Source organism: Diorhabda sublineata, chromosome 8 (assembly GCF_026230105.1).
Source record: "Diorhabda sublineata isolate icDioSubl1.1 chromosome 8, icDioSubl1.1, whole genome shotgun sequence".
Lineage (NCBI taxonomy): Eukaryota > Metazoa > Arthropoda > Insecta > Coleoptera > Chrysomelidae > Diorhabda > Diorhabda sublineata.
In genome coordinates, this window is record NC_079481.1 from 3,401,978 (window position 1) to 3,426,971 (window position 24,994).

General features: G+C 30.4%; 2 protein-coding genes across 4 annotated transcripts in view; one reads left to right on the top strand and one right to left on the bottom strand.

The window, feature by feature from the left end:
• LOC130447493 (cytosolic purine 5'-nucleotidase) overlaps positions 1 to 1,838 on the bottom strand; it is a 45,424-nt gene extending 43,586 nt beyond the window's left edge. Inside the window, exon 1 of the mRNA XM_056784343.1 lies at positions 1,564 to 1,838. Within this exon, the coding sequence (XP_056640321.1) occupies positions 1,564 to 1,634 (71 nt within the window). The 5' untranslated portion in view covers positions 1,635 to 1,838. The remainder of the gene's footprint in view (positions 1 to 1,563) is intronic.
• A 166-nt stretch (positions 1,839 to 2,004) lies between these two features.
• LOC130447492 (protein Son) lies at positions 2,005 to 23,247 on the top strand. 3 transcript variants are annotated; one of them, XM_056784337.1, is made up of 9 exons: positions 2,005 to 2,116; positions 2,500 to 3,045; positions 3,380 to 3,842; positions 5,123 to 5,489; positions 12,503 to 12,880; positions 14,081 to 14,194; positions 15,069 to 15,182; positions 22,300 to 22,638; positions 23,050 to 23,247. In XM_056784337.1, the coding sequence occupies exons 2-9, from the start codon at positions 2,511 to 2,513 to the stop codon at positions 23,164 to 23,166; spliced, it is 2,427 nt and encodes an 808-aa protein (XP_056640315.1). In that variant the 5' UTR covers positions 2,005 to 2,116; positions 2,500 to 2,510; the 3' UTR covers positions 23,167 to 23,247. The 3 variants fall into 3 exon arrangements, with proteins under 3 accessions (XP_056640315.1, XP_056640314.1, XP_056640316.1); XM_056784336.1 differs by having other exon boundaries at positions 2,008 to 2,228; XM_056784338.1 differs by lacking the exon at positions 23,050 to 23,247 and adding an exon at positions 19,225 to 19,286 and having other exon boundaries at positions 2,099 to 2,228; positions 22,300 to 22,519.
• The last annotated feature ends 1,747 nt before the right edge of the window (positions 23,248 to 24,994 follow it).

Here is a 24,994-nt window from a genome sequence, read left to right on the forward strand (position 1 = left end):
ATGAAAAGTATTATTCTGTAGCTTCTTCTTGGTACACTTGATGTATCTTGATAAACGTTTGGATTTCGCTTTCAGCTTCTGCTGAAGCAAATCAATATATTCACGAATGCTGTTGATGTTCTGGATGCTGTGCGTGAGTACATATTTTCTTGTATATTTTTCTGATGTGGTTTCTCAAGCGTTTAGAGGGTTGTGCACAATTCTTGTATTCTGTTAGGCGTCCTAGCACACTGGTCTACTTCATGCGCTTCCTAGGCTATCCTGCTTTCGTGGTCGTAGGCATATTGACTTGCGTCGCCGTAGAAACAACAAGAGAAAGAAGAGGAGAGTTAGTGATGTGTTTCTCCATCACGCGGCGTCACGCTGCGATTGCCGCTAGCCGAGGGAGTCTGTAGCTAATTTTTCGAAAAGGATCCACTACCTAAATCCTGAACGTGACAAGAGGTTATGGTGGTAAAAAGTCCATTCACCCTTTTAAATATATTTGATTTCAAAAGACTAAAAGACTATAGATACTAAGAAAAATCATACATACTGAACCCACTATTTATACTACCACTACAATAGAACAGCCTTCATAAAAAATCGAGTTCAGCAAGGGTAGATCCGTCAGGGTATAATTTGCTGTCACATTTATGAGATGTGATCCAATTGGTGAGTGGCTTTTTAGAATGACCAATTTATTTTTTGTTACAATTTAAACAAGTAATTTCATAAATTGTTAGTCAATTTATTAGTTGCTGTTTTATCTTAGATTCTGGAATGTTTAGAAGTAACTGATTTTATATATGGTACAAAAGTATGAAAAGTTGATATTTTTGTTGGAAATAATTTCACTAGATTGTACACTTCTTCTAAAGTGAAAGTACTTTATTACTTCAAACAAGGACATCCTGTAAAACTTTAATAAATTCATTAAAACTTTTTTACTTTATATCATAGTGCATGAGGGTTTCTCCATATTTATCTCTAACCATTCTAAAGTTATGAAGAATTTAACATGCCTCTTACATTTTCAATTCCATCTTTTAGTACAGCAGTACCACATAATGAAAAGCAGTACCACATAACGAAAAAGAGAAAAAGAATCAAATACTTATGATAAATTTTCTTTTCTCAAGATCTTCTATTACTAATTGTCCTAGATCACTTGATATGGATTCACAGCCCACCCATGAATTTGTTTAAATATTTTATTCTCCTATTACAAGTATATACATCTAAGTATTAGTTCTACAGCTTTAGTAAATTCACGTGAAGGTATGTACATGGATTTATTAATTTTTTTAATATTAATAGGAATAATCGTATATAAGTTTAAATTTTATTCCACATAATTAAGTTAGGTCCCAATTTATAGATAAAAAATGTGAGAGTAGGCAGATAATACTCTTAAAATTTTTTTATAAAATGTGGTTTGGAACATCTAACTCGAAATTACTTTCAAGTTATAACAAATATTTATGTAATTGATTTGGAATTACCCTTGAATATATGACTTTCAATATGTTGTAACACATTTTGATAAGTGGATATTGAAATAACTAAGTGATGAAGCCTTACCTTTGTTTAGCGTTTCTGTACCATTTTTTGCCAATGTTATCAGCTTGTTTTTGTAATTCAGCATAATCCATATTTATGGGAAATTTTAGACTATTTAAAGTAAAATTTGTTCACTGGCACTTAATTGCATATAAAGTTTTAATATCGGAAGAAATGTTGATACCTACGCGTTCCAAATATATTAATATACGAATAACTTTAAAAATATAACACTACATTTACTTTTTTCCGGCTAAAATAAAATTTTTGACATTTGATATCATTATTCGACAATCAGTATAACCAACCCAAGTTTGTTGGGATCTCATATCATCACGATATCACATGGTTTGTGGACGATATATTAAGCTCTGCTTACACATTTTTTTTGAACATAGGTATTTATTTATTATTTAAAGAGTGGTTGACCATAGATCATAATATAAATGGTTTGTTAGATGACCAGTTACCAACAGTATTTTCGGATACTACGATCCGAGATTCGATCATGATCTGAAAATTCGGAAAGTGATACGGATTTGACATGACACTTTCACATTGACATTGCTTATTGGTTAGTTTTTTTTTGAATGTTTATGAAATTAAATAAAAAGGAAGTTAAGAGGGAAACAGGCAATTTAGTTTTAAAATCTATTTGACTGCTTATTAACCTTTAATTTATTTCTGTAAGTAGATTTTCAATTTTCATGTTAATTTTTATTTTCTTTGTAGTTGAATAATTAGTATCTTATTTTCCTGTACTTTTTTGTACTTGAAAGAGATCAGTGTTTGCTTCAACAAAATAATTACACTTATAAATAACTTCTTCTGTTTATTAACATTTATTAATATTGTTCGGGACAGTATAGTTATATATTTGAATCTTAAAAACACAAAGGAAAAACAAAATGAAAACAGTTTGATAAATTATTATAAAAATTTTATCATTGATTTCAGAGTTAATTACGATGTTGAGCATTATAAAAGAGGAAAAAGAACAAAAACCTGATATTCCACAGAAATCTTCAATGGAAATATTGTCTGAACTTTTCAGTACATTCCATGCAAAACCTCCAGTTATAGTGAAAAAAGAAAAGTTAGTTGAATCTAATAAAAGACATAAGAAGAAGAAAAAACACAAAAGCAAGGACAAGAAACATAAGAAAAAAGAGAAGAAAAAGAAATATTCTAGCAGTAATTCGACAAGCAATGATGAAACTGATGAGAAGTTAGATTTGGCACAAATTCTTATCAAGCAAGAAAAGGAGCTGGCAGAAAAAAAGATAAAAGATGAAATTGATAGAGTTAAAAGAAAAAGTCAAGATTATGAGAAATCAGAGGAGCAAAGTATTAAACTAGAGGAAAGTGATGAAGAAATTATGATCCAAGCAGAAACCTCCAGAGATAGTTTGAAAAGAAATGTTACTACAAATATAAAGTATAAATCATTATTTGACTCTGCAATATGCGATATTAAGAGCAACATTGATGTTCATGAAGAAGGTATGCAGTATTAACTAAGTATCACATTTCACATCATAAATTATTTTATTCTCGATGGGTATCCTTAAGATATGGGGCTTATATTTGGTGGAGGTACTTAACCGGGTACAAGGTATCTTCCTGTATATTAATCAGCCACGCTTTTGTAAATCGCAAAATCCCCGCCCATTGGGAAAAATTTTTCAATAACATCTTCATAAATAAATTGAATATTTAGTGAAGATTTTATCCCTGTGATTGTTTCAAATTGTAAAATTTTAAATAAAACAGCCTTACATTTAGTTTTTATTCTCAACTGTTGTTTTTTGTTTCTAATGAGTAAATTATTTTACAGGTGAAGCTACTGACTCAGATGATAGTAGAACAAAGAAAAAAAAGCACAAATCCCATTCCAAAAAAAGATCAAGAAGCAGAAGTAGAGAACCTAAACACATAGAAAAGAAATTGAAAGTAGATGAGAAATCAGAAACCAAACATAGAGACAAGGATAAATTTAGAAAGCATAGCAGGGATAACAATAAACATAGGGATAGAAGTAGGAGTTCGGAACATGTAGGTAAAAGTAGGGATAAAGAAAAGAACGTTTATAATGGTAAAAGTGATAGATGGAGTAGGGAGAATAGTAGAGAACATGATAGGGAGAGACATCGTGAAAGGCACAGGTCTAGAGAAAGATTTAGAGATGAATATAGTAGAGATCTTGAGGATTATAGAAAAAGGAGATTCAATAATGATGAGGACTTTCATAAAAAGAGGGATGACAGAGACAGTGAGGAAAAATGGTTTATGAGGGATAGGTGAGTGATATATATTTATACATATGTTTTGAAACCCTAGTAAAATATGAAATTTGCAACCCAGCTTTTGATCCAAAAGTCCAAGGTACTTTCCATCTGCCGAGAGCGTCAGTCAAAATAAGATTGATCAAATTACCAGTACTTAATTAATACTTATATCTACAGTGTCAATATCATATTTTGATAAAGATTTAAAGAAAAGTAGAAACGTCAAAATTTATCCTTCTTTGAAAAACTATCAAAAAAACTAATTTTGAAATAGAAAAGACCTAAAATCAAGAACATTTAGATGCATTAATATATAGATATATAACATATATGAAAAAGGTAAAACATTCTAGTGTTGATGTCTCAGTGGCAATGGAACTGATAAGGTTTTTGTCTTCCTATCTTCTTGTAGAGATGTGACACACACAGTCATTGGTTTTTGTAGAATTAGTGACTGAAATAGAATCACGGATGTAGTAAGATTAATGAACGGAGTAGTCAGTGAATATAGTGGTGATGAATATTGCTCACAAAGCCGAATCCTTCAGTTCACTGGATTGAAAGTTGAATGGCTTTCTTATGATACTTTCCTGTTTCAGACTTTTTAAAATTATAAGGTTTTTGCCACACTGAACTCTACACTAGTAACAGTAATAATGTGACTAGACTTACAACTGAGTTTATACAGAATTGTTGAATGAATTTGGCTTATATTTATACAAATCAACACGAAAATGGTCGCACTTACATTGAAATCAGATTTCTAATGAGAAACATTGCTTTTATATAAACAGCATCTTGTTGAAATACAAAACACAAATTAGTTGTTGTTAACGATATTTGATAATATAAGTGTTAAGGTCATCTTGATTTGTTAAAAGACTTTGGTTGGCACTTCAATCATTTCACAAGACATGTTTGTACTTAGATTGAAATGACACCTCTAATGAACAACACTGGCATACTTTTCTTTGGTGGATAAAGTTATTTACATATGTTCTTTAATACTTTGTAGTGTTTAGTTATACTAGAATTTTAATTGTTGAATACACTTCACAATTATTAGATTTAGAAGACATATCCTTTGAGCTTTATTATACACGCTTCACTTCTGTTCCTTACCTCTTTGATACTAATGATTTCTGATGACGCAAAAACTTTTATTTCAGTGGTTAACTTAGTTTCTATCTCTATATACTTCATGATTAAGAACAGGTATCAAGTCTCTGTATTATGGTGATAATTAATATCAATATTGTGTAAAATTCCACTTATTGATTTGATCTTTTCAGATATCGAGGTTACAGTTCTAGAGATAGACGAAGAACACCATCAAATGAAAGAGACTCGAAATTTGATAAGAAGAAACTTTTAGAAATAGCCAGAAGAAATGCAATAACCATGATGAAATCGGGCAGTTTGCCAGCTGCTTTAACATTGGGACCACAAGCACAAGAAAAAGTGATAGCGGCTATCAAATCAGGTGGGAAAACTATTGAAGAATTAACTGATTTTTGCAAGACTCTGTCAAAAAAAGAAGAACTAGGAGAATTATCTAGTCTCTCTGAAAAAGAAGATAGCGATAGTGATGCAGACAAGCCATTCCACCATCCTTTCCAAATAAAAGATCGGCCTACTTCAATAACCATGAACATAAAAGTAAGTGATATGAAATATATTATTGCAACGCCCCTGCACACAAATCTTATGTTGCCATGCAAAAAATTCGTGATTTAGGGTTTGAATTACTAGAACACCCCCCTTATTCACCAAATTTGACTCCGTCCGAGTACCATCTCTTTCCTCAACTGAAAAAAACTTTAAAAGGTCGTAGATTTTCTTCTAACGAGGAGGTAATAAAATCTGTGGAGGTCTGGTTTGCAGAGCAAGATGAAACATTTTTTTTGAAACGTCTAGAGACGTTGCAGGTTCGCTGTAATAAATGTATCCAATAAGAGTAGAATATGTTAAGTAATAAAATATTTTGACATTGAAATTTCGTTTGGTTCTATAGTAGCCTAAGAATTTTTCAATATATCCTCGTATTTTAAATGTTTATAACTCAATACCCCAATCTTTCTTCAAAAAATCAGTTAAGCTAATGTACTATACCACATGTTTACAATCCAAAATAATTTTATTGTGTCAAAAAAAGATCTTAGTTCTGTTTCCTCTGAGGTCTTCAAATTATATATATTGTTTTTTCTTTTAAGTTAATTGATTATTTGGAAGTTTTTTGAATTAATTTCTGTTTTAGACATATCTTTATTAAATTTATCTGTCCTCACAAATTCGAGTATTTCAACATATCAACAACTATTATTAGTCTTCGACTTTAGTCTCTTCTGTTATATCACACAACAACTTCTTACTAATAGGCGTTAATGGTTTTCTGTCATCCCCGTCATCAAAACTGTCCTTCGCATCACCTATCGATATTTTCGCAAAATCGGGTTCTTCATTATCAGATATATCTTCTTCGTCTGAGCTTTCAGCTTTTTGTAAAAACATTTTCACCTGAAAAATAATTTTACTGTTCTCAATTCATATTACTAATATTTGTCATTTGAAATAATTTCTCCAATACAGAAGGAATGCTCAAAATCTGTGAAGAGTTACACAGAAATATAAAAAATTGCGTTTAAATTGGGCAGAACGCACCTTTAAATAAAGTTTGTTTCGGTTATTTTTCTATCATATTTAGTTGAAGAAAAATTTTTCGTTAATATTCAACATTAATGGCTATCATTTTTATGTCCCAGAGCCCTTGGAATCTTTTTTTCGTCTCTTGAATATCTTGATGAAATCTTTCATCTTGCTTTTCACATATGTTACTAAGATTTTTCGGAAAATGGTTCAAGTGGAAATTTGAAAAGTGAACCATGCTAATATTACAATCAAGAATTCTGCATTTTTTCAGAATATTTTCATATTTTTCACGAATAATTAAAAATAATTTCTTCTTTTCTTAATGCCTCAATAAATTGTTTCATTAATCCAAGTTTGATGTGAAATGGTAGAAGTAAAAATATTTTGAGGGTTAATGAGACTTTCACGTATTACATTTTTGGTTCCAGGTGCTCTTTGTGGCCAAACTATTGACTAAGTTGTGATTTTCATATTATATTCTTATATCTTCTATCATACTAGAAGCAAAAACGTTGACATTATGTAAAAGAAAAGCTTTAAGACTCCTTTTTGAAGAGTCAATGACAAATTTTCAGTCTAAAGGTGTCTTTCTGAAGCTCCAAGGCGAGTAGTTAGGTCAGCAATTGCTTGGCAGTATAGAAGGGGTAATTTATGTGCAAAATATTTTACAAATTTAGATTTCTATACTAAGATGTAGGAGGTAAACAAATGTTTTCGCTTCAAAAATCATCCAGTGTGGTAAATATGTTTCAAAGTTTTTCTGTTATTCCCCTTAGTATCACAAAGACGAAAGTACCAATCATCATGATTATTTTGCGGTTCACATCAGACCATTCGTATTCCACAGAAATTGGTATTCGAATACCTTTCAAAGAATCAGTAGTGCCTAATCTTTATCTTGATATTTTAATTTAATTTGGATGCATGGAGATATATTAAAAGATTTGCCTCATGTAAAATGAGACTCTACTCAATAAATATCTTGGACCATCATTTCTCTTCATTTTTTTGTATTCTCCTTTTTTTCTTGCCCAATAGAAACAAATGGTGTTTTAATTAGTTATTTGTATATAAAATCACCTCATCACAAATTTCGTGTGATCCATTACTTCCGTAGAAATTATGACAAAGACAAAAACGTGAAGATTGTTTGGTTCATATGGTAGACTCACCTTGCGCATACTTTTAAGTGATGATAAACTTGAAGACCTCATAGGTTTAGTGGAAAAACTGGTGAAAATGTCTTCGGGTACAGGAGGCAAATTGGCGATTGAATTTAAATCAATTAATGATTCGCGTGATAAACTTTCAGGATACTTTTCATTGACATCTGATTTGATACTTTTATTTGTCCAACTGGTAGTGGGACTGCCACACCTTTTTTCGATTCGTACTTTTTCTTTTACCTAAAAGTATATTCCATTTGTTTAATATATAAATACAATTCAAAATTTAAATAAAAATTCAAACTTGAATATACTACAAGCAAAAATAAAAATAAAATTGATTTATTATGATCCAAAAACCTTGTTGTACTTCAGCGGTTTTCAACCCGAGGCCGCGGGCCGCGAGCGGCCCGCGCTTGGTTTTTTGGCGGCCCGACAATATCTACTAAGTTTGCGTACAAATCACAGCAAAGCTGGTCAATTTTTGGTCACAATATCATATCATAAAATGCATATTGACCCAAATTTACATAAACAGTGAGATTTGCGTAATTTGTTGGCTCGAGTTCGGTTATTTGTTACATTAAAGAAAAACCAATTTGTCTCGTTTGTAGGGAATCAGTTTTTGTGTTAAAAGAATACAATATCATACGACATTATGATTCAAAATATTCCGCTAAGTTTGCACATCTTCAAGGACAATTACGCATTGATAAAGTGAGCTACATCATCTCAGAAAAAATTGCACGAAGCTGAAAACCATTCGCCATCGGCGAATTCATAAAAGAATGCATGGAAGCAGCAGCAGAAGTTTTGTGCTCCTCACAAAAGCAACTTTTCCCCAAAGTAAGTTTGTCTGGTGTTAGCGTGGCAAGGAGGGTAGAAGAATTAATGAAAAGGGCCTCGAAATTCATTTACTATTCCGTGGCACTCGATGAAAGATCAGATCTAACAGACACCGCTCAGTTAGCTGTATTTATTCGCGGAGTAGACAAAGATTTTGTAATTACAGAAGAAATGGTCGCTTTATTAGTTCCCATGAACGGCAATACAAGAGGGTGTGATTTGTTTGAATCGTTCAACACGGTCTTGAATAGATATAATCTCAATACGTCAAATTTGGCTGGAAGCACCACAGATGGTGCACCGGCAATGACTGGCGAAAACGAAGGACTTGTTGCTTTGATAAAGAAAAACAATCGCGATATCTCTTTCGTACAATATCACTGCATTATTCATCAGGAAAATTTATGTGCAAAATCCGTTAATTTTCAATATGTTATGAGTGTCGTGGTGAAAACTGTCAAACTATGTTAGATAACTACATAATGACATATAGTGGTGTACCAAAGGAACCAAAAGCCAAAGAAGGGGTCTCTAGATGAGTTCAGAAACAATTAACTACCCGGATTGAAGAGTGCAAATACGTATCAGAGAGAATTGTTGCAATTAGAATGAGATAAGGAGAAGAGGTAGCAAATATCATAGGAATATATCCGCCGGAAAATAATAGAGAAGAAAACATCAGAGAGAGATTTTTCGAAGACCTACAGACAACAATAAATGATATCAAACGGGTGCATGATTGTTTTGGGTGACTTCAATGTTCGAATTGGAAATGACATCATCCCAGGAATAAAACAACGATTCAATGATTCAGTACCAGGCGATGCAACTAAAAAAACAAAATCTAAAGCTGCGCATTTTGTAAATTAACTCAAATGTTGCTAAAAATGATATTTTTTAGTACGTAACATAGAACATTTATTATAGTTGACACTTTCAATAGCGTTTTCAATATTGTCTTTAATTAATCTCTGGAATTTAAAAAAGTAATCAGGTGATTTAAACTTAGTACGACGTCAATATTTTTTACTAACAACGTGCTTGATAACATAGAAATTGATAACTCCATAATCTTAAAGACTAGACATAGATTGTCCTTTAAACGCATCAGGTTATGCATCTGTTGGACATTAATTGCAACATGACAGTTTTAACAACACCAAATAAGATTTAAATGAAAAAATTTTAAACGACAAAACATGTAAAAAAGTTACCTGCTGAGTATCGTCGACCATTCGATTTCCAGTCGTATTTAACTCCGATAATTGCTTATCTATAATTGTTATCAATTCTTGTCCCTCTTTGGTCGGTTTACTATTATTGATGGACACAACAATTTTGTGAGCATGCTCCAAAGTACTTTTAGCAGTTAATTGTAATGCTTCTATAGCACCTTCTGTGGTTGTAATGATGTTTTTAAGTTGACTTATACATTTACTTCCTGACACATAACATCCTCTTAAATCGACACCTACTTCTGTTAATAAAAGGGCACTATTTAACGTGTCTTGTAGAATTGAACTAGGTAGTGATTTTGAACTCGTATTTTTTGTAGACATTATTGTTATGTTGTCAGTTTGACTGAAAATTTTTGGTTGATGAAATATATGTAAGACGGCCGTGACATTTTTTCTCTAAATGGTTACAAAATTTACAAATGTTATTTTGTAATGTAATCTTATTACTTTTTTATTCACGTAAGTCACTGAAATTTGGAAAAATTCATATTTTTCGATAATAAATTCTTCTTTTTTATTTAAATTGTATACTGACAGAATCCCATCTTACATATCTTGAACAAAATACGTGACTCTAACCTCAAATATGTCGAAGTTGTATCAATTAACAAAGATATATGGACTTGTCATATTCAAATGATTTTAGAAAGTTTATTTTATAACGGCTCGTATTCACTCGTTATCGCAATGGTAACCAATTCGATACTTTTTTGTATTCCTAAATATGATTCGCAACTAGACGCTGAAAAGCCTTTAAAAATACTGTTGGGAATTGATCAAATTGGCAGCTGACCCGATCTATCCCAACCTTGACCCTATCCTTACCTCGAACTATTTTGTTTTATATAGAATCAAAGTTGGTAACCATGTTCATATTAATTTTTAATTTAGTTATTAAGTTGGCAGGCGATAAGCACTCTTAGATATGTTCAAGTGATAGTGATAGTGTGTATTGTAAGTAAGTGTAAGTGTAAGTATTGAGCAACAATCCGACGATTGTTCAGCAAGAATATTTCTTCGTCATTTCTCAACAAAGAACCCAAACCCATTGAAAATCAAAAAATACCTTTATTAATGACAATTAATAGTCAATAATCAAATTTTCATATATTATAAATGAAAAAATGATAAGTATCAATCTTTTTTATTCTGAAAATCGTTATTTATGCATTTGCATAAAGAAATACAATAAATATGTAATTTGTCACAATAGCAAGCCATTGTTTTACAATTGGATGCACATTTCTTCGAGCCAAATCTGCTAGTCGAAACGCAACCACTCAGAGCGCGTAATGCTGGCAAAATACCACAAATATTTTCTCCAAGGGATTGACCAGCCAAATGACATCCTGAAATGAATTTCTTCTTATAGGAACTGTCGAACCATAAACCTAAACAGCCTAGACGTGCAAGCTTGTTCCAGAAGTAAATTCCGAGAATGAAAACATCTGTATCAGCACTAATGATTATGATATGACCAAGTTTGATTTTCACTGTATGAAATATGTGACAAAACATCCTTGAATCCGCTTCTAAATGGTTAGAATTCAGGTCAGGTACTTCAAAAAATAAAGAACCATGTAATTTGAAACATTTTGTTGGATTATCAAATCCTCCACAAATATATTACTCGCAATCTTCATTTATTTGTGCATATTTAGGGACAGCATTACATATAAATCGAACAAGCTGTAACTTATTTTGTTAATTGATGTTTCAGTTCATCAATCAGCTATTTTAATTGAAGGTCTGCCTGCTGGATTGTCAGAATTTCTTGGTAGTAGCAGATAATCACGATAACAATTTATTAATGTTTATGATACCTCACTTCCATTGCAAATAAATCAGCTGGTTGTTCGCAAGTGCCAATTAATGTGAAAACATCTTTTTTTTTTCGGGCAGTATTTAAAATTTGTTCTGTTGCTGAAATTTCAGAACATAAAAAAAGAGTTTTGTTCTTATTTCTTGTTTATTTACCACAGATTAAACATTTCTGTTTCGTATCAAGTTTTAATTCACTTCTTGATGTAGTTTTGAATCTTGTAGTCCAATTTTCACGGTCGCATACGAATGACATTGATCACCAAGAGTATTAAGCATATCTTCATAAATCTGCTTACCTCTTAACCCTTTTAAATACAGATCCTTGATGTTGGCTTGCAGACTTAGGTACATTTCTACGATCCAGAAACAATCGATGGAATGGCGACACTCTGGTTCTTCAAGACCTTTCGTGTCCAAAAATCTGCATCAAAAGTTCTTGCTTCAGTTTTTTGGGACTACCATGGATTAATCATGATTGATTTTTTGGATAAGGGTAAAATAATAACTGAAGATTATTATTCGACATTACTGACTACTCTACGGAAAAAAATTAAAGAGAAAAGACGCGGAAAGCCATACAAAAGTGTTTTGTTTTTGCAGGACAACGCCCCTGCACACAAATCTCATGTTGACATGCAAAAAATTCGTGATTTAGAGTTTGAATTACTGGAACACCCTCCTTATTCACCAGATTTGGCTCCGTTCAACTATCATCTCTTTCCTCAAATGAAAAAAAAATTAAAAGGTCGTAATTTTCTTCCAACGAGGAGGTAATAAAATCTGTCGAGGTCTGGTTTGCAGAGCAAGATGAAACATTTTTTTTGAAACGTCTAGAGACGTTGCAGGTTCGCTGTAATAAACTTATCCAATTAAGAGGAGAATATGTTGAGGCTAAGAATTTTTCAATATATCCTCATATATTTGTTGACATTCCTTTTTTTTGTTTTAGAATTCAATTCCTTTACCAGTAAAATCAGCTTTAGAACGTACAAGTGAACTTAGAATCCAATTTCCAGTTAGCAGTGGACAACATCACAGGAAAGGGGAGGAATGGATGCCAGTATCACCTCCACCAGAGAAAAAAACTGACATTCTACCGAATGCATCCGTTACTATCCCTCCAGTTACCAATACAATTAGCAATACTATAAACATTCCTTTACCATTAGAACAAGCTCCTCCTTCGACCAAACTAGCGTCAGCTCCTATTAAAGAGCTTGCCCAAGCTGCAGTGGTGCCAATTTTACCAGAACAAGACCCTTCGACGGTACCGGCTCCACCTAATGGACCGCCTGGACCCCAAGTATTTCCATCTAAAATTGATCAGGTAATTGTTTTAATATAATTAATTCTGAGAATGATACATACTTGATAACTTTATTTTAACTAAACAAAAATGTTGTTTTAAGTACCTATACTTGAAAGTCCAAAAGTTTTATCTTGAATATACTTCTATATGGACAGTCAATTTAAACTAAATATGATCGGTTCGATAACATAAGGTACTATCATCATCTAGGTTAGGTTAGTACCAGCAACTTCGATCTAGATTGGTTGTAGTTCACTTGGAGGCCTGAGACTCGTTGTGGCATCCTTCATTTTTCACGATTTATAAACTTAGTTAACTAGCTAACTAGCTAACCATCCTTTAATATCTACTTTTTCTATTTCTATTTCACCAATTTTTTTCAAGGCTAAAAAGTAGTTGGCAATACGCTAGATTGGAGAACGTTAAGATTTCAAATAACGATGATAATAAAGAAGTTCTGATGTACTATTTTCAAGTTGCGATTCCAACACATGATTTTTAAAATATCAGCTTCAAAAGTAAACTAAAATGAAAGAAACTATATTGACATTTAAAAAAATTCAGAACAAATTATTATCATATATTAATATTATATATTAATTTTCGAAACTTCATTTCTAAAAATTTTATTCACAATAAAAACACAAGCTACAATTTTATAAAATATCGAATGAACTTAATTAATCTCAACTGTCGAATTAACAAAATTCATTGAACGAACTAAATTCATTAAAAGATTTTTACAACAATTTCTATTTGTGTAAATGTATTTATGAAATTTAATCTACAGATGACAGTTAGCAAAACAATTCTTTAAAAAATAGGCTTTAACTAAGTCATCACTTGAAAATATCACCAGCTCTCCGTCTAATAGTATTAAAATTATCTATTTTTTATTGGAATATCATTTGCAATAACAAATTTTTAATAAGACATTGTTTTGCCATATATTTGTCACATTGTTATTGGTAATTTTTTTGCCATACATTTCTGGGGCCTTACAAGGAAATTATATTTCCATTCAAAGCCTTTCCACTTTTCTATAGTTGTTGAGCATTTTAATGATTAATAACAATGAAAGCTAATAACTTTTAGTACGTTGAATGTTAGTAGGTACATTCATAAAAAAAGAGGATTCTACCATTTTAATTATTATAAATTGACTATTGTAGTTGCAATCATAAGATTTCTTATAATCACACAAGTTTTTTTTTTCAGCCAACAGTGGATATTGGATCTATTGTATCACAAAGACTTTCGGCTATGAGAAAGTTGCAAGAAAATCCCAATGATGTACAAGCTCTAACTCAAATATACAAATCTAATAGAGAAGTAAGTATTTTAGTTTCAACATTATACAGTTACTTCAATTTTGCATTACTTCATTCTTCTAAAACTTATTTTAAGGACTTTTATTTGTGTGACTGCTTTACAAAATTCTTTGTGTAGTACTATTCCTCAAAACAGTCGAGAATATCTCAAAAAATAGTGATTGGTTTTTAAGGAATACATAAATTAAGTTAGGTGGTCTTTTTAATGTCATAACGTTACATTCCTCACGATCTTCAGTCATGCGTATTAGATTTACGGCATCACGTACATGGAACCAATCTCGAAAGGTTTTTCAACCATGAAAATCTTTTTACCCTTTTCTACCCCAGGCCGCGCCTGCCTTCTCTCTTCCCTTTCATGATCAGCTGTAACAAGGCATATTTTTGATTTCTAAAAATTTGGCCAAAGTAGGAAGTTTTCCTTCTCTTTACAATGGTTAATAGTTCTCGTTCTCTGTTCATTCTTTTTAGCACCTCGACGTTGGTCACCCGATCCACCTATGGTATTTTAAGGATCCGTCAAAAGATTCACACTTCAAAAGCTTACGCTAATCGAAAACCATAGAGACAGTCAAAGAAAAGACTGTAACCGATACAAGGAGCAGGAATCTATTGAGCTTCTAGTTAACATCGATCAAAGTTCTTTAATATCGAATGAAAACGAAGTTCCCTATATTTGTCGTGTTTCATTTGGAAACAAATATCAATAGTCATTGAAGTGCAAGCAAAAACAACAAACTCAGTTAAATACAGTCCACACACCCAAGTTATCATTGAAAAACAACATTATTGAAAAAATCATTTGATCTATATCGTAATTTACATCAAAGAATTTTTAATACATGTTTTTTTATGAATTTTTCACTTTTTTACAGATGCAATCCTGGGCTACAAGTAAACAACAATTGGGTCAATTTACTGGATCTACGGGTGCTCAAATATTATCACAAGCAGAACTTTCCTCGGGTTATCAAGCTTGGACGAAAAAGGTATATTTCTAGAAAGCAGTTGTTTTTGTTACAGCCATCTACATTCCGGTTAATATTCTATAATTATATATCTATAGACCAACAACTTTCAATAAATCATATTGCCAAATTATAGATAGTTCCCAATAATTTATATTATTTATTTGAGGTAAACTTTACATTAATTTGTGAGTTTTTAGTTTGTATCTATCAGCAGAGGTTTATTTATACTTAACCACATAAAAATAGATATTACAAAGTTGAGATACAAGAATGTTCGGTAAATCAATTCTCTGATGATAAATATATAAATACGACGGTCGCTACTTAAGTTTTGTAATAGACAAATGAAAACGAATATTTATAATTGAATAAGGTTCAAGTGTTTCTCAAAATATTCTCCATTAAGATCAAAACACTTTTGCATGCGTTTGAATCAATTGTCGAAACATTTTGTTCATTCCAATTGAGGTAGGTACCTCCAAAACATGTGATTTGAACGCATCAATCAATTGTTCCAGATGTAGAAAACTTTTTTGTTTGAACTGATGTGTGAGAAGTCGCATTGTCATGGTGGAGAATGATTCGTCTTCTGCGATTAGTTTCCCCGATTTTTTCGAAAACTTCTGGCAAACAAATGCTGATTTACCATTCAGAATCGACCATGTCCAGTGCATCGTGCGCGATCAACTTTTGTTGGATTTAGCTCGTCTTGAAAAACTCATACGGCCAATTGTTGTTTAGTTTTGGGTTCATATGCTTAGATCCATGATTCGTCGCCTGTTAATAGACTTCTTTTGAAGTAACGCGTTGGAATTTTTTCATCATTTATTTGCACCAACCGACCTGAGCTTTTTTTGAGCAATCGTTAAATTATGCGGTATCCAAAGTGAATGAATCCTTTTGACAGACAAATGTTCACACAATATTTAATGTATGCGAATGGAACTAATTCCCAAATATGCCTCAATCTCTCGGTATGTCACAGGATGATTCTTCAGTATCAGTTTACGCACAGCATCGATGTTTTCTGGCACAACATCCGATTTTGGATGACCTTTACAAAATTCATCCTATAGCGAAGTGCGACTACGGTGGAATCCGGAAAACCAGCGAAACATGATGGCTCGAGATGGTGCTTCATTATTAAAAGTTGAAGCGAGTTGATCAGCACACTATTGTTGGTTTAATCCACGTCGAAAATAATAGAAAAAATTTTCGCGATTTAATTTCATTTATTCACCGACACGAATTTTTTAAGTTTTAACAACTCAAATTGCGCTAAAAATGTCAAACTTTATGATGAAAATACGCATAGGACAGGACAAAATGGGCGGAACGCCGAATTTGTAGCTTAATTATGACCTTCATGAAAATTTTTTTGTATATTTTGTATACTATCAAATAGCGTTCTCAGATGTTCTGTTTATTCCATATTTTTTGAGATAATATTATATATTTATATATTTTTTGAGCAGATATGATATTGCTGAATTTATTGATATTGATTCAAATGTTATTTTATTATCCTAAGTAATTATTATCAAGTTTCTAATTTGTTTTAGTTATTTTATCATATTTGAATTAACCATAGTCTTTTTCAAAATATTTTAAATAAGACTGAAATAAGTCGAAACGTTAATTTTCAGCTTTCTTTTAAAAAATTACAAAAAAACATAATTTTAAAACATAAGAAACCTAAAATCAAGAACATTCTTAATTTTAGGTCTCTTCTGTTTTAAAATTAGTGTTTTTTTGGAAGATTGATAAAAAATTGACGTTCAGTCTTTATCATAATATTGATAAAGACAAAATATATTTTGATAAAGACTTGAAATTAGTCGAAACGTCAATTTTTATCTTTCTTTCAAAAATTATTAAAGAAAAAACTAATTTTAAAACAGACCTAAAATCAAGAACATTAAGAAGCATTTATATATTTTTGTTTTTTGGTGTTTTAGATTTTAATTTAGTGAAATATTTGGATAATGACTTTCCCAAGAATTATCGAATTATTTCAATAAATATGATATTAGTATAAGTCATAAAGGACATAATACATTATCCAAATATTTCACTAAATTAAAATCTAAAACGCCAAGAATCAAAAGAAGTAACATTATATATAAAGAGCCTTGTACTAATTGTGACGCTGTTTACATAGAGCAAACCTCTCAATATTTAGAAAATAGACTAAAACATAAAAAAAACATATATTCAATTATAAAGATTCAAAAATTCGTGGAACGGAATATAATACACGAAAAAGGGAATTTTTAGAAATGGATCACATTCATAAGAATCAAAAAGCTATAAATGATAAAAAAAGTAAAATTTATAACTATATTCTGTAAATTCTAATAAAACTACAAATAATTTGATTGATTAAGACTGCTACATATTAAGATGTAAGGATTAAGGAAAAATTAATTTTTCTTATTAGACCAAAGTTCTAGTTTGATTTTATTTTTATTTCGATATTCATGATGTAGGTGATCTATTGATCATTATAAATACACAAATTGTCACTGTTAATATAATATTTTTATAAAGACTTAGAGAAAAGTCGAAACGTCAATTTTTATGTTTCCTCTAATAATTATTAAAAAAACTAATTTTAAAACCAAAAATCGAAAACATTTAGATACATTACTGTATAATAAATTAATATAATATGCTTCTCACCATTGTCTTCATTTCTTCTCTTATTTTAGTATAATGAATATAATGGTAATCGACTTGTGTTATTATAAGTGGTGACTCGGTCTCCTAGATTGCTGATTTTATTGATAACATGTATTTATTTTATGTGTATGATTTAAAAAATATTGATTCCTATATTTTGAAAGGTAGTTTTTCAAAAATAGTGGAAGTTAAGAGAAAGATAAAATCGACAAAGGTGTATAAACTCAAACAAGTCGTTGGTGGGAGTAATTATTTGCTCCAGTTTGGTCTCTTAGTTTTTTAGTTTCTTTACTATTATGATATGATTCCTTGCCACTTTTTATTGTTGCTCATTATATTACTAAAATTATCTCCTGGCTTAACTTTTCCAAAAATATAATTACTATTTGAAAATAATACAACAGAAGGCAAGATTTCTCTTTTTGTTATTTTAATAATAAAGATATTTTCTTAATTTAATTTTTTTATTTGATATTATACTAAATTATTTATAACAAATTTTTATGAAATCAAAGTTTTGTTGAAAAAGTTGTTGGTCTATTTGTTATCATGCTTTAAACAAATTTTCAGGTTAATGGATTCCTTATAGAAACTATTCGTTTCTATGACTAATCCATTTAGGCACAGACTATCTCTCCATTGAGAGATGGAATTTGTGCCTTTTTAAGCTATTGTCGATTTTTGCCTAGCAACTAAAAATAGTTCCTTTATGCTGATTAGACGAGTTTACTTCATATAATGGTAAGGTGAAAAAATCTAAAACCATTGGTCATGTTAGTAGTGTGGTACTGTAGTAAAGCTCTTGACTACTCTTGAACTACAAATACCGGAATAGCTATCAATTAATTGTTCTGAATTCACTTTTATGGTTAAATCACAATTTACTAATAATTGATCTTTTTATATATTTCGATAAGAAAAAAAATATGTCGTGAGACATCATTTTTTTTATTGAAGTAGAATAAAAATCGAAAGTAATTTATTTGAGTAAATGGGCTTTTGAAAAACTGTGTACTGGAATTGTTACGTGAGAACAGTCTTTCAAAGTACATGTATATTAACCAAATTTATTGTATGGCCTCCAAAGTAGGCCCCTATCTAAATAATATAATTACAGTAATAAATAGTCCATTCATAGAGCACTTTATATTCCTATTGATTCGCCAACGAATTTTCCCTATATCATTTATTAACTGAAAATGGGTGTCTTTGAGTGGTAATTTCATCGACCATAACTAAATTAGGAATTAAGGAAAATCTAAAAATTTCATGGCTCCATTATGTCCTTCGGCAAAAATCAACAATAGTTTCTCATGGTTTAGAAATATCTGATTATGTTTCTATTCTATGAACTTTGCCACCTGAGAATTTGTTTCAGGCCATTGTGTTATATGAAGGTGCTTCTGCCGGAATCTGCGGGACAGCCATATTTGCAGTGCGGTAAGTTTGAGGAGAAATCAGATAGAATGGGATTTTCATTCAAATCTATTATAAAGTATAAACTGAAACTTTTTTATTGTATAAACATTACTGTTAAACGTATGTCTATGAGATGATGAATCGTTTCATAGCAGAAAATTATTCGCTTTTGTGATTCTTCCATTGGCACTTTGACATTATTTATAGCCCCTTGACACACAGGCAAACTAATCTTTGTATATTAGTTAGTAGCTTTATTGTTCCCATTTGAGCATCTTTATCAATCTCATCCCACTTCTCATACGAGGATATATTGAAAAATTCTTAGCTTAGTATAGAACCAAACAAAATTTCAATGTCAAAATATTTTATTACTCAACATATTCTCCTCTTAATTGGATACATTTATGACAGTGAACTTGCAACGTCTCTAGACCTGACGCGATGCTTCTACTTTTGCACGTTTTTGGTCAACATTCAAACACTGATCACCAAGGGTATTAAGCATCTTTTCGTAAATCTCCTTACCTCTTAACCCTTTTAAATACAGGTACTTGATGATTTTCGGTGTACATCTTCTTTCTTTTCATTTATTGCGCAACTCTGGTTCACTTTTTTGACGTCAAACTTTACACTTACACTTCTAATAAGTTATTGTTAGTTGCTATAGTAACGCAATATTTTGTTTATGCATGGAACTTGTCTAGGCTAACTAGATATCAATACATCATTGTATCATTAGACTAACTAGGCAACTAGGCGTGTCATTTTAGGTCATGCTTTTACGATATCCAACGATTTTTTGTTTTTTATATGGGTCTATGATCGAAATATATCCTTATATATTTCTGTGTTCGTTGGAAAATGTAGGAATAGGTAGATTTGAGCCTTGTTATCAGCCGAAAGAGATGTTTTGTTCCATGGAGTAGAATATTGAAAAAAATTTCAACTTTCCAACCGAAACCTTTCGACAAAATATAATTTGACATTAATACATGAATATAAAACAAGATTTGTTTTAATCATATTAAAGAATGTTATTCTTAGTGGTCATAGCACAAAACAATCAATTGAAATTAGTTCCATTGAAAATTATAAAATAGAATTATGAATTCTACTCAAAATATTGAGGTTTTTATTATGTCTTGTTTTTATGTACGTGAGACAGTTCTGCTTTTCTTATATTTGATTTCGTTTCAAAAATTTTCAAATTTGTGTAAGATAATGTACGTTCCTTTGATATTCCGTGATTTGTTTATGCAGTTTTATTTTTTTTTTATCATATTAAAGACTTTTTAATATATTTTCTAAATATTTAAATGTCTCCTTTTGAAAACAGTCGTTGTTATAAAATTATTAATATTGGTAATTAATGAATATGATATTATAATAAGTCATAAAAACATGAATCATAATAAAAATATTCTACTAAACTAAAATTAGTAGATGTAATATTATATATTAGGTTCATTGTAATAATTGTTTCTGTTTATATAAGACAGAATCTCACTATTTAGAAAATAAATGAAAAATCATTATAACGATAAAAAAACTGAATCAATAAACCATGATATATGTGAAAACATATATGAACTTAATAATAAAAATTCAAAAATGGTTCACATAGTAAGAACAAAGAAAGCCGTCAATGATAAAACCATAATTTAAAGGCTGCTTATTTTTTGAGTTGACAACTAACGATTAAAAATTTTTAGTGTGCTTAAAACTAATTTTATTTTGATATTTATGTGGTAGTTGACTAAATTATGAAACTTGTCGAAACATCAAAAGTAATTTCGATTCAAAAGAGCAATTAATATTATCGTTAAATAGATTTCTCCATATTTGCACTTCGATTAAATTATTGGTATGAGTTAAGGTGCAGTTTACCTATCCAGATTTTTCTACATAAGTTACTTTATAATCTGTTACTTTAGAAGTCATATATATTTAAGAATTGGTTATTCTATTTAGACATTGCAAGTTAACGACTTCGACATTAAGTTAATCGATGCTTGAATTTAATCAGACTTACTGAAAGCGCTAAATGATAAATTAGTTTCAATTTATGCTTTGATTGTGAGTATAATGAAAAAATTCAAATTTTCAGATGAAACATTTTTTTAAATGTTAATTAAGGGTATATTTCGAAATACAAACTCTTATTTATAACAACAGTTGATATTTATAGTCTTGATTTTATTATTTATGTCTAAATGTATGCACATTAATGATTTTATTTCTTAGAATTATATTGTGGTTGCCAATTGTAAACTGTCATAACCATTTAAGTTTATTTAGGATATTAAAATAAGTTAGAATAATTTTCCTGTTAGAATGAATAAGTTTGTTCTTTGATGCACTTTTTTGGCATCAAAGGACTTTATTTCCGCTTTTAAATTGCAGATTTCTTTTGTAAATAGGCTTAAAAGTTACTACATTATCACCATCTACAAATTTTTATATTTTGTGAAACTCTTTGACACTTTTTTCCAACTTTAAACTATCCTTCATATTAGTGCGTTTAAGATCCATGTTGGATCCAAGATGTTTTACTTACTACCAAGACTGCAAACACTATCTCAATCAAACTACACTGTAGTAGAAAATAACAAGAAAAAATTGACTCAGACTGGTCACTGCTCGTCTCAGCACATGAGATGATTTCTAGGTAAAATGAATGCAGCGTAAGTAAATGCTGTTTCAAAAATTCATTCAACATATTTTTCACCACACCTTGTTTATTCATTGTAATAGGAGGTTAGGCTAGCACATAGCAGTATTGGTTGAAGCAGTTTTATTACTTTCACTCTTACCTCCATTTTCAAATAATGTAGCAAATATATTATTATAATCTAATTATATATAGCAGTGATGCCATTCAATAATCAACCCTTGCCAATGATAAAATTTGTCAGTTCTGTATTATTTTTGATATCAAAAAATGTATATTCTTTAGAAGGTTTTAGTTGTATAAATTTCACTAACTGAATCTAATTGTAAGTGCCTCACTAATCCATAACTAATTTCTCAGGATCAACTACAATCTGCCGCCCCTGTCTCAGGGGGTATGGGTATGCATCTTCTTCAAAAAATGGGTTGGAAGCCAGGAGAAGGATTAGGCAAAGACAGGACTGGTGCTTTAGAACCTCTGTTACTTGAAGTTAAACTGGATAAGAAAGGTTTGGTTGCTAACGAAGAACAAAAACAAAATAAAAAGAAACAAAAAGTACCTGGTAGTATTAAAAATTTTCAAGGAAAACATCCTGTCTCTTTGTTAGGAGAATATGCGTCAAAAAAGAAATTAGGCGCTCCACAATATATTTTGGAATTTGAATGTGGACCCGATCACAAGAAAAATTTTTTGTTTAAGGTATTATTTTGTTGCACCTTATCCTGTAATATCTTAGTCCAGGAAATTAAGTTGTAAAAATCGACTGCACTTGAAATCCTGTAGTGTTCATTTAAATTTTAATCTAAATTCTTACAAGAAATCTGAAAATGTTTTAGGAAAAGTAGGGCGGGAAAATATGGAAACAGAGATAAAAGTCAAAAATGACTCTCCTAAAAAATATATTGTCCCGAAAATTATACATAAAATCCAGGAACTTTATTAATTGAAATCATAAATAAAAATTGAGATTTGAGAAAGTTTACCTCAGAAACTTTAGTAATGAGTTCACTATAAGGAAATAGTATGCTATTTCATTTATTTTATATTCGATTTCAACAACTGCTTAGTATATTTGCTTTTGTGAAAGTAAAAATATTATTCTTCTTTCAGGTGGTGCTGAATGGAGTTGAATACAAACCCAACGTTGCTTCAAATAATAAGAAAGAAGCTAAGTTAGCTGCTGCTACTATTTGTTTACAACAAATTGGTTTACTACCTCCGCCCTAATAAATATATTTTTTAAATCTTTATATTGATTTGTATATTTCAATGGAATTTGATAATAAATACTGTGATGTTATATGTGTAGATGTTGTTTGATATTTTCATTCCCCCCCCTTTTCCTTCTTTCCCTCTTTCAATAACCATTTTTGCATATCTATTTCCCGATATTTTTTAAACGCACCACAACCATTTCACTCTTTGACCTTTTATCGAATTTGTTACTAGACTCTTCAGTTGGTTAATTCTTCTTCTTCAAAGTTATTTATTCATTGGTATTCCCCCAAAGATATTCCTCTCTTATACAACCAGTTTTGTTTTTTTCCCATTCGTATCACTTCTTTCAATATTTATTGTATTATTGTTTCGATATATTCTACTTCTAGCTGCTCTCTGCAACTTCTGTTATTAACTTTTCGTTCTTAGTTTTCATTTGTCAATGTGTTGGAATTCACAAACATTTATTATCTTATATTTTCTATTCTCTCCCACTTTTCTCCTCTGTATTCTTTCTACCAACCACATTCTACCTGAACCATCTATTTTGTTTTCTTCTGGTTTATTCTCAGTTTATAAATTTTTGCAGCGTTTTCTAGTTTATAGAATATTTCTTGAAATTTTTTAAAGACTTTTGATATCAAAATATTTGATAAAGACTGATAGTAGGTGAAACATTAAACTATTATTTCCCTCAAAAATAAAAAAAAAATAATTTCATAACAGAAGAGACCTAATCATATATAAAAGGCTTAATAAATAAAAAATTCAAGAAATTTAGATTTTGATATAAGTAGAAATTTTCATTATAATTCTTATAATAATTAGCATCTTTTTTGAATTTTTACTTATTTTGATTAAAAATTCAAGAGTTCTCCAGTGGTCCATTTCTTGTTGGAGTTTGATTATTGAAATTGTTGGTAGAAATTTGGCTTACTTAAAGATACTTCATATATTAATTTCTATTAGATGTGTTCATCGGTGTTTGTCTTGAGGTGTGTTTCTATTTGCCCAAACGTTTCGTGACCTTTGAGGTTGGCCAAAAACTTGCTTTATGAAATACTGAACACTGTTTACATTACCATCACGCCAATATTCACAATTCACAGTGTTATTGTATTGATGTAGTGGTAGAGTGAACAGTGTGTTCAGTATGGATATCACCTACGGTTTCAAAAATTGAAGATTGCCATTTTTTTTAAAGGAATATTGAAAATATGTTGGGAAAGATTGAGAGATGTGACTGATACCTTCTATTGAATTGAGGTTTTTTGTTTGCTGAATTTTGTTGTCGGCTCTCTCAAAATAATAGATTTTATTTTCTACTTGGATATACTGCATAGGAATGGCTAGAGTAGTTTGTCTCATAGCTCTATAGCTGATCCTAATGGCTCTTAGAAATCTGCTAGAAATATAGTTAAAGTCTGTTATGGTTGTTCTTTGAAAATTTTTGCTCAAATTAGCTATGATTTGAATTATTTTTTTACTATAATTTTAATTATTTTTTTCAATATAGTCTGGGAAAGTTAGGAAAGCATCATTAACTTTTCCTCATAAGCAATATTATGTACCTAATCAAAAACATATCAACCCATGATCATTCTCCTAAATGCTCTAATAAATTTCGCTACAGTTTGCAAGTACAGCTTTGCACACTCAAAAAACGAATGTTTTTTGCTGAGAACTCATCCATTATTGATCGCAAAATAATTTTAGATATCAAAATTGTTGAAAATCTCACGACCCCATTTTTTTTATAACTAATTTCTAGGAAGGTCTTTTTATTTATTTGTTTGTTTATTTTTTATAATTTTTCAAAAATTCGTTTTGGGTATAT

Bases quoted from the DNA above. Each gene is read 5' to 3' on its own strand.
- LOC130447492 (XM_056784337.1), top strand. From the start codon at position 2,511: ATGTTGAGCATTATAAAAGAGGAAAAAGAACAAAAACCTGATATTCCA. The intron at 5,490-12,502 runs GTAAGTGATATG...TTTTTGTTTTAG, and splicing joins CAATAACCATGAACATAAAA to AATTCAATTCCTTTACCAGT. The intron at 14,195-15,068 runs GTAAGTATTTTA...ACTTTTTTACAG, and splicing joins TATACAAATCTAATAGAGAA to ATGCAATCCTGGGCTACAAG.